General features: G+C 42.2%; 1 protein-coding gene across 1 annotated transcript in view; it reads left to right on the forward strand.

The window, feature by feature from the left end:
- Positions 1 to 6,993: 6,993 nt before the first annotated feature.
- LOC138282976 (glutathione synthetase-like) overlaps positions 6,994 to 13,759 on the forward strand; it is a 309,854-nt gene continuing 303,088 nt past the window's right edge. The window contains exon 1 of the mRNA XM_069221064.1: positions 6,994 to 7,122. Coding sequence (XP_069077165.1) covers positions 6,994 to 7,122 — 129 coding nt within the window. The remainder of the gene's footprint in view (positions 7,123 to 13,759) is intronic.

Genomic DNA, 13,759 nt, shown 5'->3' on the forward strand with positions numbered 1-13,759 from the left:
AATTGGTAAAAATGGTCACTAGCCTGTCAGTGACAATTTGGAAAGAAATGAGAGAGCATAACCACTGAGGTTCTGATTAGCAGAGCCTCAGTGAGACAGTTAGTCACTACACAGGTAACACATTCAGGCACACTTATGAGCACTGGGGCCCTGGGTTACCAGGGTCCCAGTGACACATACAACTAAAACAACATATATACAGTGAAAAATGGGGGTAACATGCCAGGCAAGATGGTACTTTCCTACACACTGACAGAGTAATCTCTTTCTGGAGAGCTCAGCAGCATAGCCCTTTTCTTTGGTCCTATATGTACAGACCTTCTGTCCTAAAGAGTGACATTCAAGTGTTTTATCTCTGGTCTTTGACTTTCTGTACACTGGTGCAAATAGCTCATACAAGTAAAAGTGATACATTATTTATGCCTCAGAGATCCGCATATATCCAGTCTTCTAGCAGCAAATTGCAATCAATATTTTTACAACCAGTAAAGATTTTTAAGAGATGAACTAGGTACTAATAATTTACTGACTCCTACAATTGATTTAGGGCCAGATGTACAAAGCTTTTTTCTTGACGCAAACCTCCTCATTCGCAGAATGGGGCCGTTGCGACAAGAAAAATGCATTTTCTGATGCACAGACCCAATTTTGCGGTACAGTATTCTTTTTACCGAAGTGCAAAATGAGTTTGCGAGTCGCCATTAGGAAGGGGCGTTCTGAGGGCGTCCATTCCTAATTGCGAATCGCGGTGCTATGTATGATTGTTTTGTGACCGTGAATTCTGTCACAAAACAATCAGAGTTAGCACGAATTTCAAACTGGTGCTAACCCATTCGAAAACGGGAAGGGGTTCCCAAGGGACCCCTTCCCCTTTGTGAATGAATGCGAAAATATTTTTTCAGAGCAGGCAGTGTCCCAGGGACCACTTACCGCCCTGAAAATAAATATAAAAGAAAACATTTTTTGATTTTAATACATCTCGTTTTTCCTTAAGGAGAGCGGGCTGCATTTAAAAAAACAAAACAAAAAAAAACGCTTTATTTGAAAGCAGTCACAGGCATGGTGGTCTGCTGACCCCAGCAGGCTACCATCCCTGTGAGTGCAACCATTCCTAATGGGGTCGCAAATTGCGACTTTCCTCTTAAATATCAGGGCCAGATGTATGTACCATTTTTCTTGTCACAAACGCCCCAGTTAGCAGAACTGGGCCGTTTTTGTCAAGAAAAAAGCATTTTGGTATGTACAGACCCTATTTTGTGATTCGGTAATCTAATTACAAATTGCAAAATAAGTTTGCAAGTTGCAATTAGGAAGGCGTGTTCCCTTCCTAATTGCGAGTAGCAGTGCAATTTAGAATTGTTTTGTGACCGTGAATGCTGCATGCAGCACTCTGTTTCTCCCATGGGTTTGCGTTTTAGATACTGAGATGGGTATCATGCAGTGATGGATCGCTACACTGCAGAGGCTGGTGGGGTAGCACTCTATACCATTCTTTATAATGATGTGTAGACATGGAGGGGGCGTATGCTGAGGTCTGCATGTCCAACAAGGAGAATGGAGCGATTCCACCGACTAGTTCCACTGAGGCTGAGGTATGGGCCCCAATTATGTGTCTGGTCATGGATGTTTTTCAGATGATTGGACAAATATTGGTATCTGAAAAGAGTTACACCCTGTCTGAGAAGAGGGGCGGTACACCACCATAATACCAAGTTCTACAAAAATATCACAGCCAGAAAATTCACTAAAATATTGTAAAGGTAAATTTATGCAGGTAAGTAGAGGTTTCCTATATCTACCATCGTACACCTTTTCTGACTGTGATATTTTTGTCCCACAATATGTTTGTCCTTGATGTTCTGGCATACAATGAAAGTGGGGGGTGGGAGGAACTGGGCAATTACTGGCCCATTTCCTTATTCAAACCGGCTAGACATATTTATGAGCCCTCTACTGAACTGGCTACAGGAGCACTCAGCAGGTAATCCAATCATTTTGGATTGCCAGGTGGAATTGGTTGAGCACATGTGGGGCAATTGTCCAATGTTACAAGCTTTTATCATAAATTCAGAGCGGGTTACATTGAAATAGATTCAGGGTTATATTATCTTTTCAGAGGTTTATATTCCTTTCAATTAAGTGAATTAATATATGGGTTGGACACTAATAAAAATGAATATAATGCCCTGATGTATATATTTGGAGTTATTACACGCTAAACACTAACTGATGTGACCAAAGCTACTGACGTAATATAGTCTTATAGCTGCTGGTGAGGGATATACCTGGTATAAAAAGGCCCAGAACCTGAGGGAGAGGGTCTTTAATAACCATTAAAGTCCAATGCCTGTAAGACTATTAGAACATTCCACCCACGGAGGGTAGAATGTTGTGCGCTAAAAAGGGGAGAAACAGAGAGGCAAACGTTGGGATGTTGGAGCAGAAGGCTTATGCCAGCCACTATTAGTCAAGAGCCACGTCATTGTCCTCTGTGGAGCTCCCAGCATTTCAGCGCTCTAATACAGCCATATAGCCCACATAGCAGGCTATATCATATCGAGCGTTAAAGGCCTGCTCCAGCATTAAAGAGGGCCACTATTAGAACATTCCACCTCACGGAGGAAGAATTTTCTAATTAAACAAGCATTTTCAATGCAGTAGTAGGTCTTGCATTTGCTTGAGTTAGAGCTATTGGCATTCTAAATTCATACCTGGACTTTTCTTGCCACACATAATTGGTCAACCCTGCCTCATAATTTCGTCTTTTCTACCATATAATTCCAGTGGCCCTGCATATAACTAAAGCACTCCCCTTCTTTCTTTAACTGCATCAAAAAAAGAAAATGTTGCCATTTAGCATCCTAATTTAAATCTGCCATGCTGATTCCAATAGAATACTGCTTTCCCCACCATCAGAGCTGTTGGCTTGCACGCTCGACTTAAAATGAAAGCCAGCAGTCTTGCCAATGCTTTTTTTTCTTCCTTTTTTGCAACTCCCATTCCCTCTTCCAGCTTCTTCCTTCTGTGCCTCCTTGCATAACAAAAATGACAGCAAATTAATTTTAGATGAGAAACAACTGTGCTGAAGTTGACATTTGGAACCGAAGGAAAGCACAACGGGGACATAGAATTTCCCATGTCCTCGTCGCGTGCGGCCGGAAGTACGTCAACTAAACAGTGAGAACTGCATGTATAATTACAGGCATACAGTAGCCAGACAGCATATACTTTTCTTGTCAATTACATGTACACTGCAAGGTGCCTTCCCGGTTTTCAGTCTACATAAAATGGCATTTACATTCATTAAACAATTCCAAAGCGTAATTAAAATTCTCCCTTGAAAAAAAGACAAAAATCAACTTTTTAAAATCAGCTCTTGTACATTGAGTAGTAAAACCAGTGTCGGGACCACATTAGCTGTATCGAAGTACTATACAAATGCCAATTTTAACACTATACCAGAGATGTTCTAAATAATAAACTGTCAGTATTTGGTAAAACACAGGTCAGACTGGACAGGAATGAAAGTCACTTTAAATATGAAACTAAAGTTAAATATATCCGGATGTTCTCTGACTTTGCACCTTATAGTGGCATAATCTTATCGATCATTTCACATTCAAATTCATCGAATTGCAAAATAAAGCAGAAGAACTTAAATAGTGTATTTAAACAGACACATGTTCTTCATGGTTGTGTTTAAATAGCTTGCTTAGGAAGTGCATTAGTTGTATTTCCGGGTGAGTGGCAGCTACTTAGCATTTTGTTCCCTAAGATGTTGTCTTCTGTATGTTACCGTGGTGCTGGCAAGAACCTCCCACCAAACGCAAGCCCACTATTCCACCAGATTATTATGTATGTTCGCAGCTCGTTTGCTGCTCTTTCCGTTAGAAACAAGTAATTCAAACTGTTTTGTAAGCTTCAATATGAGCATTTCATGTGAGGCGATAGAAATTCGAGAACCTTTGAAAGATTCTGGCCTCAGGGCTTCTTTGCCTTTAAACAATTGAGCCAAGTTACCATTGTACATGCAGACTCTGAAACATGTCGGTAATACTGCTGGTTGTCATGATGAAATATCTTTGAAATGCTGATGGCTCCATCACGCAAGACATTTTCCTGGTCTGTGGTCGCCACCTAGTGGGCTTCAACGCTAAATGCTTCTAGATGGAGCTTAGCTGCTGTTTAGTTAGAGCTGCTCCCTGAGGAGGAGGGGAGAGGGCCATGTGAGATTCTTCTGAGAGATTTTGCCGTGGGGCTTTGGTTGGGAGTAAAGAGGAGAAGCGGCTAAGGAGGATTTCAAGTTCAGGATGTGTACAGACCTCCTATGTGGATACAAAGCCGCCGACTGCCTGGCTAAGAACACTGTCTGCAAAGAAAGCTAAGAAAACAAGCTTTCGAACTGCAATGGGTCTCGGGTTTGCTCCTCGAGTTAGAGCTATTAGCGTTTTCTTGCCACAAACTGAAAATAAAAAGTAAAACAGTTGACATAAGCAGCCGGTTCAAAGCACCGCCGTGAGCTCACAGAGACAGGCAAAAGGAACAAGCATTTGCAATGCAAGAACCGAAAATGCACGAGGGAGAGTAAGGAATGGAATAAACAAAGTCACACATTACTGCAGATGAAAATAACTAATAGACTAGAGCCCTGTTAACAGAAACAGTCTGGGGCCACTGAAGCATCCAGCGCTCTGGCCAAATGCTATTAGCCTTTGAACAAAGTAATCCCTAAACACATGCTACATAGGCACAAGTGGAATGGTACAAGTACTAGGGTCATGCTCCAGGGGAGTGTACAACTGTCGAAAAGGTGGACAAAGAGCAAGGATTGACCACTAGCAAACAACGATTTTTTAAGGACACTGAAACAAACCAGTGAAAACACAGAGACCCCAAAAAGAAGTATAGAAGTATATACTAAAGTATATACAAGAGGTCTCGAATGCTCGATCTAAAAAAGAAAGGCCTGTCTGAGCCCAAGGGTGTTGAAATGCTTCGCGACTCTTAAGCCTTTGTTTCACTGCTGTTGTTGCAATTCAGAACAGCCGTGCGCAGGGCCAGAGGTGATGGCTATTGCACATTCACAGCAATAGCTATAAAAGGAGGCAGAAGTCAGTCTGGTTCTCCCTGGGTGTGGCTAACCTACCTTACATCATTCAGCCAAGACATGGAGACCCAGGAGCTGAGCAGCTTTCACCCCTCCCTCCCTGACACTGTGCGCTGCAGGAGGAGGCGGGGGTAAGGGTCCTGTGTGCCCTGATGCACAGGCTCTGCCTCTCGCATTCACCTGCCCTATCCATATATTTGGGAAAGGAAGGGAAAAGAGAGAGGTAGGGCCTGTGCATTAAGACATTGTAATGGTGAGGGCAGCGGGCCTGTACCAGTTTATGTAGGTTGGTACTGCTCCAGTTCGTTAAATTATAGGAAGCTCTCACTATTTCAGTGTTGTAAATGTTTTAGAATTCACTATTCGCAACTCCTTTTACTAAACTCATTAGTGAGCAGGCTTCCCTTGAGCGTTTTTGTTCTGGTTTTGTTGTCTTTTTTTCTATATAACGCTAACTCTGTGGATATAAATTGATGAATTCTGCAGAGGTTTCTTGTTTTTGCAATTAAATTCCTAGGAGTTCCACATCTCTTAACATCTAGTTGAAGTTACATTCTACATGAAGGCAAGGTTGGGAGCACACTGCCTCACGTCCCAGCACAGTTCGTCCCTTTGCATCCTGGTAAATGCAGTTCACAGTTAGCGCTTACTGAAAGGTTATCTGTAGTTTTCCCCCAAAGTTGGTGCAGACATTGCTGTATATCTCTAGACACGTGTTTCTGGGTCTAGCCCTTCTTCATTAGAGAGTAGAGAACAAAGAAAATTCATCTGGGTTTGCTGGAAATGCTGCCAAAATCCTCTCATGTCAAGTACCACTCACAGGCACACAGGTGCATCTCCAAAGCTTGTCAGCTCACTGGCTCAAGGGAGCCTTTTAAACAGTAAGGGAGGGTTGGAAGCACACTGCCTCACATCCTAGCACAGTTCCCCCCTTTGCATCCTGGTAAATGCAGTTCACAGTTAGCGCTTACTTGAAAGTTATCTGTAGTTTTTCACCAGAGTTGGTGCAGACATTCCTGTATATCTCTAGACACTAGATGAATTTTCTTTGTTCTCTACTGATAAAGGGCTAAACCCAGAAACACATGTCTAGAGATATACAGCAATGTCTGCACCAACTTTGGTGAAAAACTACAGATAATATTGAAGTAAGTGCTAACTGTGAACTGGATTTACCAGGATGCAAAGGGGGCGAACTGTGCTGGGATGTGGCAGTGTGCTCCCAACCACCCCCCTTCCTGTTTAAAAGGCTCCCTTTAGCCATTGAGCTGACGAGCTTTGGAGAGGCACCTGTGTGCCTGCCAGTGGTACTTGACCTAAGAGGAATTTGGCAGCATTTCCAGCAAACCCAGATGAATTTTCTTTGTTGTCTACTCTCTACTGATGAAGGGCTAAACCCAGAAGCACGTGTCTAGAGAGATACAGCAATGTTTGCACCAACTTTAGTGAAAAACTACAGATAACTTTTAAGTCCGCGCTAAGTGTGAACTGCATTTACCAGGATGCAAAGGGGTGAACTGTGCTGGGATGTGAGGCAGTGTGCTCCCAACCCCCCTTCCTACATTCTACATGGTTTCACTGTGACCAGGACCTTTACCAGCACCACTGATTAGGTTTGTTATCATCATGGCCACAACTGATTTTGCGAAACTTCAACTTTGAAAAGCAGAGGGAATAATGTTTGAGGAATTAGAAATGATAACTTGTCTCGGAGTGCGCACTGAAGCTGGGAGCTCATTAGGGTTTGACTAGTCTTACGATCAAGCCACCACCTCCTTATATTGTTGAGAGCCGCCCTGACTTTGCTTGTGCTTGTTGCCGCTTAGTGCCATGATCCGCTAATCATAAACCAGTCACTGCGTTTGTCTCCTCCCTGTGCAGGCAGAATGGCAGGAGTGTGGGATGATCTTTTCAATGACGAGATGCTAATAGAAGAAATTATTCCAGTCGCAGTTGATGCTGCGCTGCTCCATGGACTCCTAATAAGAACCGAAGAGCAACCTAACACATCCGAGGTAATATCACTTTAAAGAGAATGATCATGCGTCAGTGACTCTTATTCAACCAAGTGCATCACCGTGTGCTAAGACCTTCTATTACTGATGTCGAGCAATTTGTGGCTCTATTACATATAGGTTGTGCAGTCCTGGTCTGTGCCAGGGCACACCCTGCACTGGAGGCAGTGACATTAGTTTAAGGCAGACCACTTGTCTGCCTTTCGCTGCCACCAGCAGACCAGTCTCAGTTCTCAAAGGGATAGGCACCCCCTGGTGGTAGGTGTGCTGTGTGACAGCACATGTTTATGGAGAGGTCTTTGGGACATCCTGCACCTGATTGGAGAACCCAGTGGGATGCTATTGAAGCTTATAGGTTGCGCACTGCGTCTGGGTTCCACATATTAGGTGCACCATGGAAACACTTGCTTGCCCCTGCTCTTGTGTCTGTAATATTGTTTGGGCACAGCGGCCATGGCGTTCCTTCATTTGCATGAGGCCACACCCCTTATAAATGATGGAGCACCCTCTTACATAGAGAGTGGGTGGCACAGAGTGTGAATCTATATATGTGGCATAGCTAGCGCCCCTGGGACCCTTCCTAATAATAATGTTGGGACATGCGGAGACAGAATTGCCCTACAAGACCCCAACATGTGGTGTAGGATGGTTACTTTATTTCCTTGGGAGTGTCTTTTCCTCACTGTCATCAGTGAGGGTCATGGAGGAATTGTAGACAATATATGTCTGCCCAGGAGGTCTCTGATTCACTTCTTCCTGCAGGGAAAATGTAAAAAAACAAGAGCGACCCCCATCCCTCCAGCTTTCCGCCTTGGTTTGCCTTTCATACGCTGCCCTTTCTCCTCCCACACCATCCTGCTTTGTAGGGTGCTCCTAGATGACGACACTGTGGCACTCTTCCAAAACCTTCAATTTCACCTCCTCTATGTCCTGCTTGGCCCCTCCCCCCTGCTCCTCTGCCATCCTGCTCCATGGGCGGCCTGCCAGTCTGCCTCTTTCACCCCCTCCCACTCTCGAGCTTACATAGATGCTAAATTCTTCCTTTCCACTCCTTTCCTGACAAGTCCTCCAAAATTGACAAAGAAAATGGGAGTAGATGGGGCAGTTCCATCAGGATCTTGAAACTAGAACTGTTCTGGGAAGATAAAAGATAAACCTAAAATTAATTATACAAAAAAAATAGGTATCTGAAAACAGTATACAGGACAATACTTCGAACAAATATTTAAAGAGACTCTGATGTTGGACAAGGTTATATTGGGTGAATATAAGCACAGATGATGCATTGCTCTGTGATCTATAAAATAAACATACCTAGAGAAGATGCATCATGAGAAAGCATGGCTGGACAATAATGACAATTCTGAACCCATTCCATATGGTGGTATTTCCGTAGGATAGCTCTGAGCAGCCTAGGGATGGTGTTCTCAACGTTTTGACCCAAGGTGCATGTCTACCGGTCTCATCATAACATAGCAGTACCGTGGGGGACGTACAGTGCCACACGGTGGCTCATATATTGGAGAGATGGCCATATGCAGATGCTGTCACTCCTTGGTCACTTACTTAAAGAAGCACCATGTACGAGCGGCCCGTAAGTTTGTCTCTATCCACTTGCATCCAGGTTGCCTTTGACTCTGGGGCCCTATGCTTTGTTTTTTGTTTTACTAACATTTGCGGGAAAAAACAGTATAAGTTGCTCTCTTGGATGGTTAAGAAACAGCAGAAATGTAGATGGGCATGGCGGCCATATTGAAATGCTTTTTTCATACGCTTCAAAAAAATATACCCAACGTGCACAGGTGTCCATCTTGAAATGGTTTTAAAACCATTCAAAAATAGGCGCTTACCACTGTATTAGTGACGGTGGGTAGCCAAAGCAAAAAGACGCAGGTGACTATTGGGGAAGAGAATTTTTTAAAGAAAGAGAGCAGGAGGTCTGAAGAGGGGATCGGAGAAAGCCGGGAGATCAAGGGAGAGACATAATAGTCCCTCATGAACCATATTGCAAGGTCCTCACAGAAAGAGTGAAAAGATGCAACTCACTTAATCAAAACATAGTGAGACAAAATTACCCAGGCACAAACACAAGAATATGGGGGAAAGCCATTAAAAAAGCAGCAGGGAATTGAGGTAGACAAAAAGCTATGAAATCATGAGCAAGAAGTGAACAATTAGCCACTCTCAGCATATATTGGATACTATACCTCTGTTGTCAACAGGCAGCTGAAGGTATCTATACGTGAAATCTAAAAAGCAGTCTGTGTTCAAGTAGCCTTCCCCTCAGAGGTCCCAATAGCAAGCCCTGCCTCCCCAGTATCAAACGTACAGTACAGACGGACAACTTCCCAGTGCTGTAGCAGCAACCTCCAAAGTAGTCCAGCAGAGAGGCCTGACCGCCTCCCGTCCTGGAGTGGGAAGTCATGATAATAGCAGTCATGCATTGGACAAAGCTCTCTAGTCCTGGCCCAGGGTGACAAACAGGATGGCCCGTAAGGAACCTTCAAGCCGCTTGCCACTGAGGGAGGAATTCTGCAAAGAAGCCTAGTGAAGGAGTCTACAGCATGAGCTTTGGCTACAAGCAGCATGATCATTACAGCAGGTGTTTTTCCACTCCATGGAGGGCCTGGAGTAGTGGAAGGATTTGTCGGAATAGGGTTGGCTTCAGATTGACACCTTTAACCCTTGCAGGCTGACACAGTGTTGACTTGGGAGGAGGCAAATGTTTGGAGCCTAAAAGTATTCCCAGGTATTGAACTACTTATTGGTTGGTTTGATGCCGGGCTCGAGACTTCTAAATTTGTCTGTCCTTAGAATATTGATGGCAGCCAACACGTTGTGGTTGGATTTGAGGGACTTTGTTTTTGACAAAACTGTACGTTGACTCAAACCCCTTTTAACATATGTTTCTCAAGTGTCTGATGGGAATGGAGTTTGTCATTTCTCCTGCTGGTAATGGGATTTTTTATGTTAGGTTTCACCATTTAATGGAGATGAGATAGAGGAAGAAAACACATAAATAGAAATGAAACAAATAATAATGTTTTTAACCCTTTTATGTATTGACCAAACAATGTTTATGATCTGAATAGGAAAGAAAATAATGTTTATCACTCCTGTTTTAGACACATTTTCATAGTTCACTTGTTTTGGCAATCACTTTTGGTACATTTGCAGAATTTTGAACATTTGTGAAGAGAATATTGACATGGACATCTTTTTGTAGGTTTTGCAAGTACATGTACGTGTAACTTCTGTGGGTGAAGACTTTAGAAATTTTGTAGGTTTTAGCACCCCATCAATATCTTCCCAGCCAAACTCACATGGATCTTTCTCTACATATGCACGATTCAAAACATGTACACATCTTCTGATCTAGTAGAATGCCCTTTTAATGTGTCTACACTCAGAATATGACGTTGGTGGAAGGTTATTTAGCGGGACTGATCTCTTGAACCCACTGTACCGAAGGTCGTCAAATGTGTGACAGTCACAATTTGTTTTTTACACATTCACAAGATATTTTTCTACATCTTTAAAGTCACATTCTTCTTCAGTCTCAGCAAATCATTTTAGAAACTTCACAGGTTCGGCAATTAAAACTCCAACCTTTGTTCCAGTTTTACTCATAGTGTCATCACCGGTAAGAGTATGTGCCTTGATAAGAACACTGGGTATCTCTGGGTCAAGTTTCTTGTACAGATTATGAAGCTGGATTGAGTGTTTTCTTGCTCCTGTTCCATAACATATCCATAACTCTGATAATCCTTGACTTATGAACATTGCAACAAATCTAAGTGAGACAATATTAACATCTGTGCCATTTGACTGTGCAATGACTCATTTGGAACCATTTGGAATAGCCCACTCAGCATGTGGCACAACATGAGGATCAGCCTCCTCCAATTTGCTTTTAAGTTCTTGAACAATATGGCTCGTACCTTTCGAATATATCTCTGCAGGAACCAACTCCTCATTGACAATCATTCCACTTGCAATAATTTGAAATTCAGTGTTCACTGAAGCATCAGCAATGTTTTGGCAAGTTAACATCTCCAAGTTCATCTTGTTTGATGTTGATGACCAGAGTTCATGAAGTTGCAAATGTATAGGTGTCAAATTTCTGATGCAGGCAGGGTCAATTGTTTCATTTGTAGACATTAACTGTCAAAGACAATGTGCAGTTCTTGCAAGGTACGCACTGACTTTGATATCTGTCAGTCTGAACATCCTCAAGGCTTTGCATGGATGAAATCTTGACCATTCACAATTGTGACATATAGTACACAACAACAGCAGTTTTCAATGTGGACACCTTTTCAAATTGAAATTCTTCAGTTGAAAGTTTTTTTTGGAGTTCTTGTACGTGTTTGTGCTTCCCTGGTTTGGTTGCAGCATTTCCATCAAATAATGCATTTTTTGGAAGAAGATCATGCGACAGAATGTCCTTACTATGGCAATTAAATTGTGAAAGTTTAGCTTTAGTGATTATGTCAAACAGCTTTTTCTCTTTCAATTCAAATCTCTTTTGCTCTAGTTCTCCATATAGATTCTATCCATGTTCCAGGACAGCTAGGAGACGTGCCTTAATATCAAATATTGTTTGGTGACTAGGTTGTGTAGTCACAGAGGCTCAGTTATTTCAAAGGGGTTTCCTTGCTGCTGCATGAAATGAAGACGGTTGTCAACATGTTTTTTAAAATGTCCCCCTCTCTTTCCCACAAGTTTGTAGTTAGGAACAGTTTCACGATGGTCCATTAATTTTGAATTTGTCATCTCTCTGAAAAACATTGCAAATAGAAAGGACTTCATGGTAAACTACCTGCCACTGAGCAACATATTCACTTTTACATGTCTAACCAACAATTCCCTTAGAGGTTTTATGTGATCTCTGGATCGTCTGTTCCAGTTTCATATCTGGAGCCCCAGCATTGAACCTTCCCTCTCTGTCTTTCACCACAAATTGTGGTTCGATGAATTTTCTGTAGAGGCATGATTTTTCCACCTCTAGATTCTTCACTTTTTACAAATACCAGGTCCCATATCTCAGGTAGTTTATGCAATCAAATTCACAAAACACAGTAATAAGTGACTCCACAGTCTTCACATGTAGCTCCCAATCACCTTCCCGATCACCATGTAACTCATTTTTCACTATAGCTACCATGTGTAAAACATTTCCCCAGAACTTGCAAAGTACTGATTTTTCTTCACATTTTTTGACAACTCTACAAACTTGATTTTCATTTTCTTTTTTATTTTGAACTGAGTGTATTGAACATTGCCTGACTTTGCATTAAATCTTTTGAAAGAAGTGCACCCTGTGCCTTACTCACTTCTGAGATAAGATATGCAAAACCTAATTTGTCATTCTTTTTCCAGAAAGCATTTCAGTGCAATATTTCTGTAGCCTTGGATATAATGAGCATACCTTGTAACAGACTAACATAATGAGTTCGGCTCAATACTGACTGCACAGTTTTGCTTCCAATGATTTCAGCCTCAAAAAGTGTATTGTCTATGACACATCCACTGAGATAACTTCCTGCATATCGCAACACAACTTCTGTAATGCGGAAAACACCCATCATCGGATAAAGATCATTACATTAAACTGGATTGCTCATAAAAATGTCATCTACAATATGGAAAACAACTTCATCGCAGAAAATTGGGAGGATAGGCTGGTCTTCAAGTTGAGAATGCACATTTTGGAAACTTTTAGAGTTCTGTATACTGTTGTGTAGTTTGTGACTGGAGATGGTATTACTGGTATAAACCCAGCCTTCTTCAGTGGGACAGCATTCTGGGAGATCAGAGCATGAATTCCAGCCCACGGAGCAACTGGCTTCTCATCATCCTTCAGTCCACACCGAGTAAGCAACATGATAAATTCAGTTAATTCAGCTTTGCAGACCCCAGCATCAGGTAGAAGAAGATCCATGTCCTCAGCCACTTTGAAACTTTCTGGTAGACTGGGACTTGTTGATGGCATGTAGTGATTTTGCACACATTGGCAAGGCAGTTTGGCTATAAGTTTGCAGCTTTGCTTGTTTATGCCTACAGCGGACACAGCTTGTTTTCCAGCAGCTACTTCATTGCTACAGTCTTGAAAAAGCACTATGGCAGTATCATGTGTGCTGGATGTTCCAGGCAAAGAAGAGCTGTATTCAAAATCAAAATGATCAAGATCAGCAATTGTAAATTATTTTGTGGTAAAATGACTTGGAAGTGGTGTGCTGTCGGATTCACAAGATTTTACAGCATGAGCTGCTAACAAGTTCCTGCTCCGTACCATGTCGTAACTTGTTGATACACCAATCCTATTGATTGAAGTGATTAGCTTTCTACTTTGCGCTGTCATAGATTGCGTGGGCAGTCATCACGTGTAGCGGCGCTTTCTTTTTGCTGTGATGTAAATCATGAAACATGATTTGGAAAAGACAGGACATTTGCACAGCATAAGGCTGTCGATTTATGGGATTGTCTTCCACTTGTTCGCTTATATCTTCAAAGCCGTCATCAATGTTGACGGCTTCTGTTCCGAACTCAAGAACTTTAGTTTGTAACAGTTTTGCTTTGCTGATATTAATCAATGGTGTAAAAAAATGTTAAGACAAGATTAGGCATTGTTGTT

This window comes from Pleurodeles waltl, chromosome 2_2 (genome assembly GCF_031143425.1).
Source record: "Pleurodeles waltl isolate 20211129_DDA chromosome 2_2, aPleWal1.hap1.20221129, whole genome shotgun sequence".
Classification (NCBI taxonomy): domain Eukaryota; kingdom Metazoa; phylum Chordata; class Amphibia; order Caudata; family Salamandridae; genus Pleurodeles; species Pleurodeles waltl.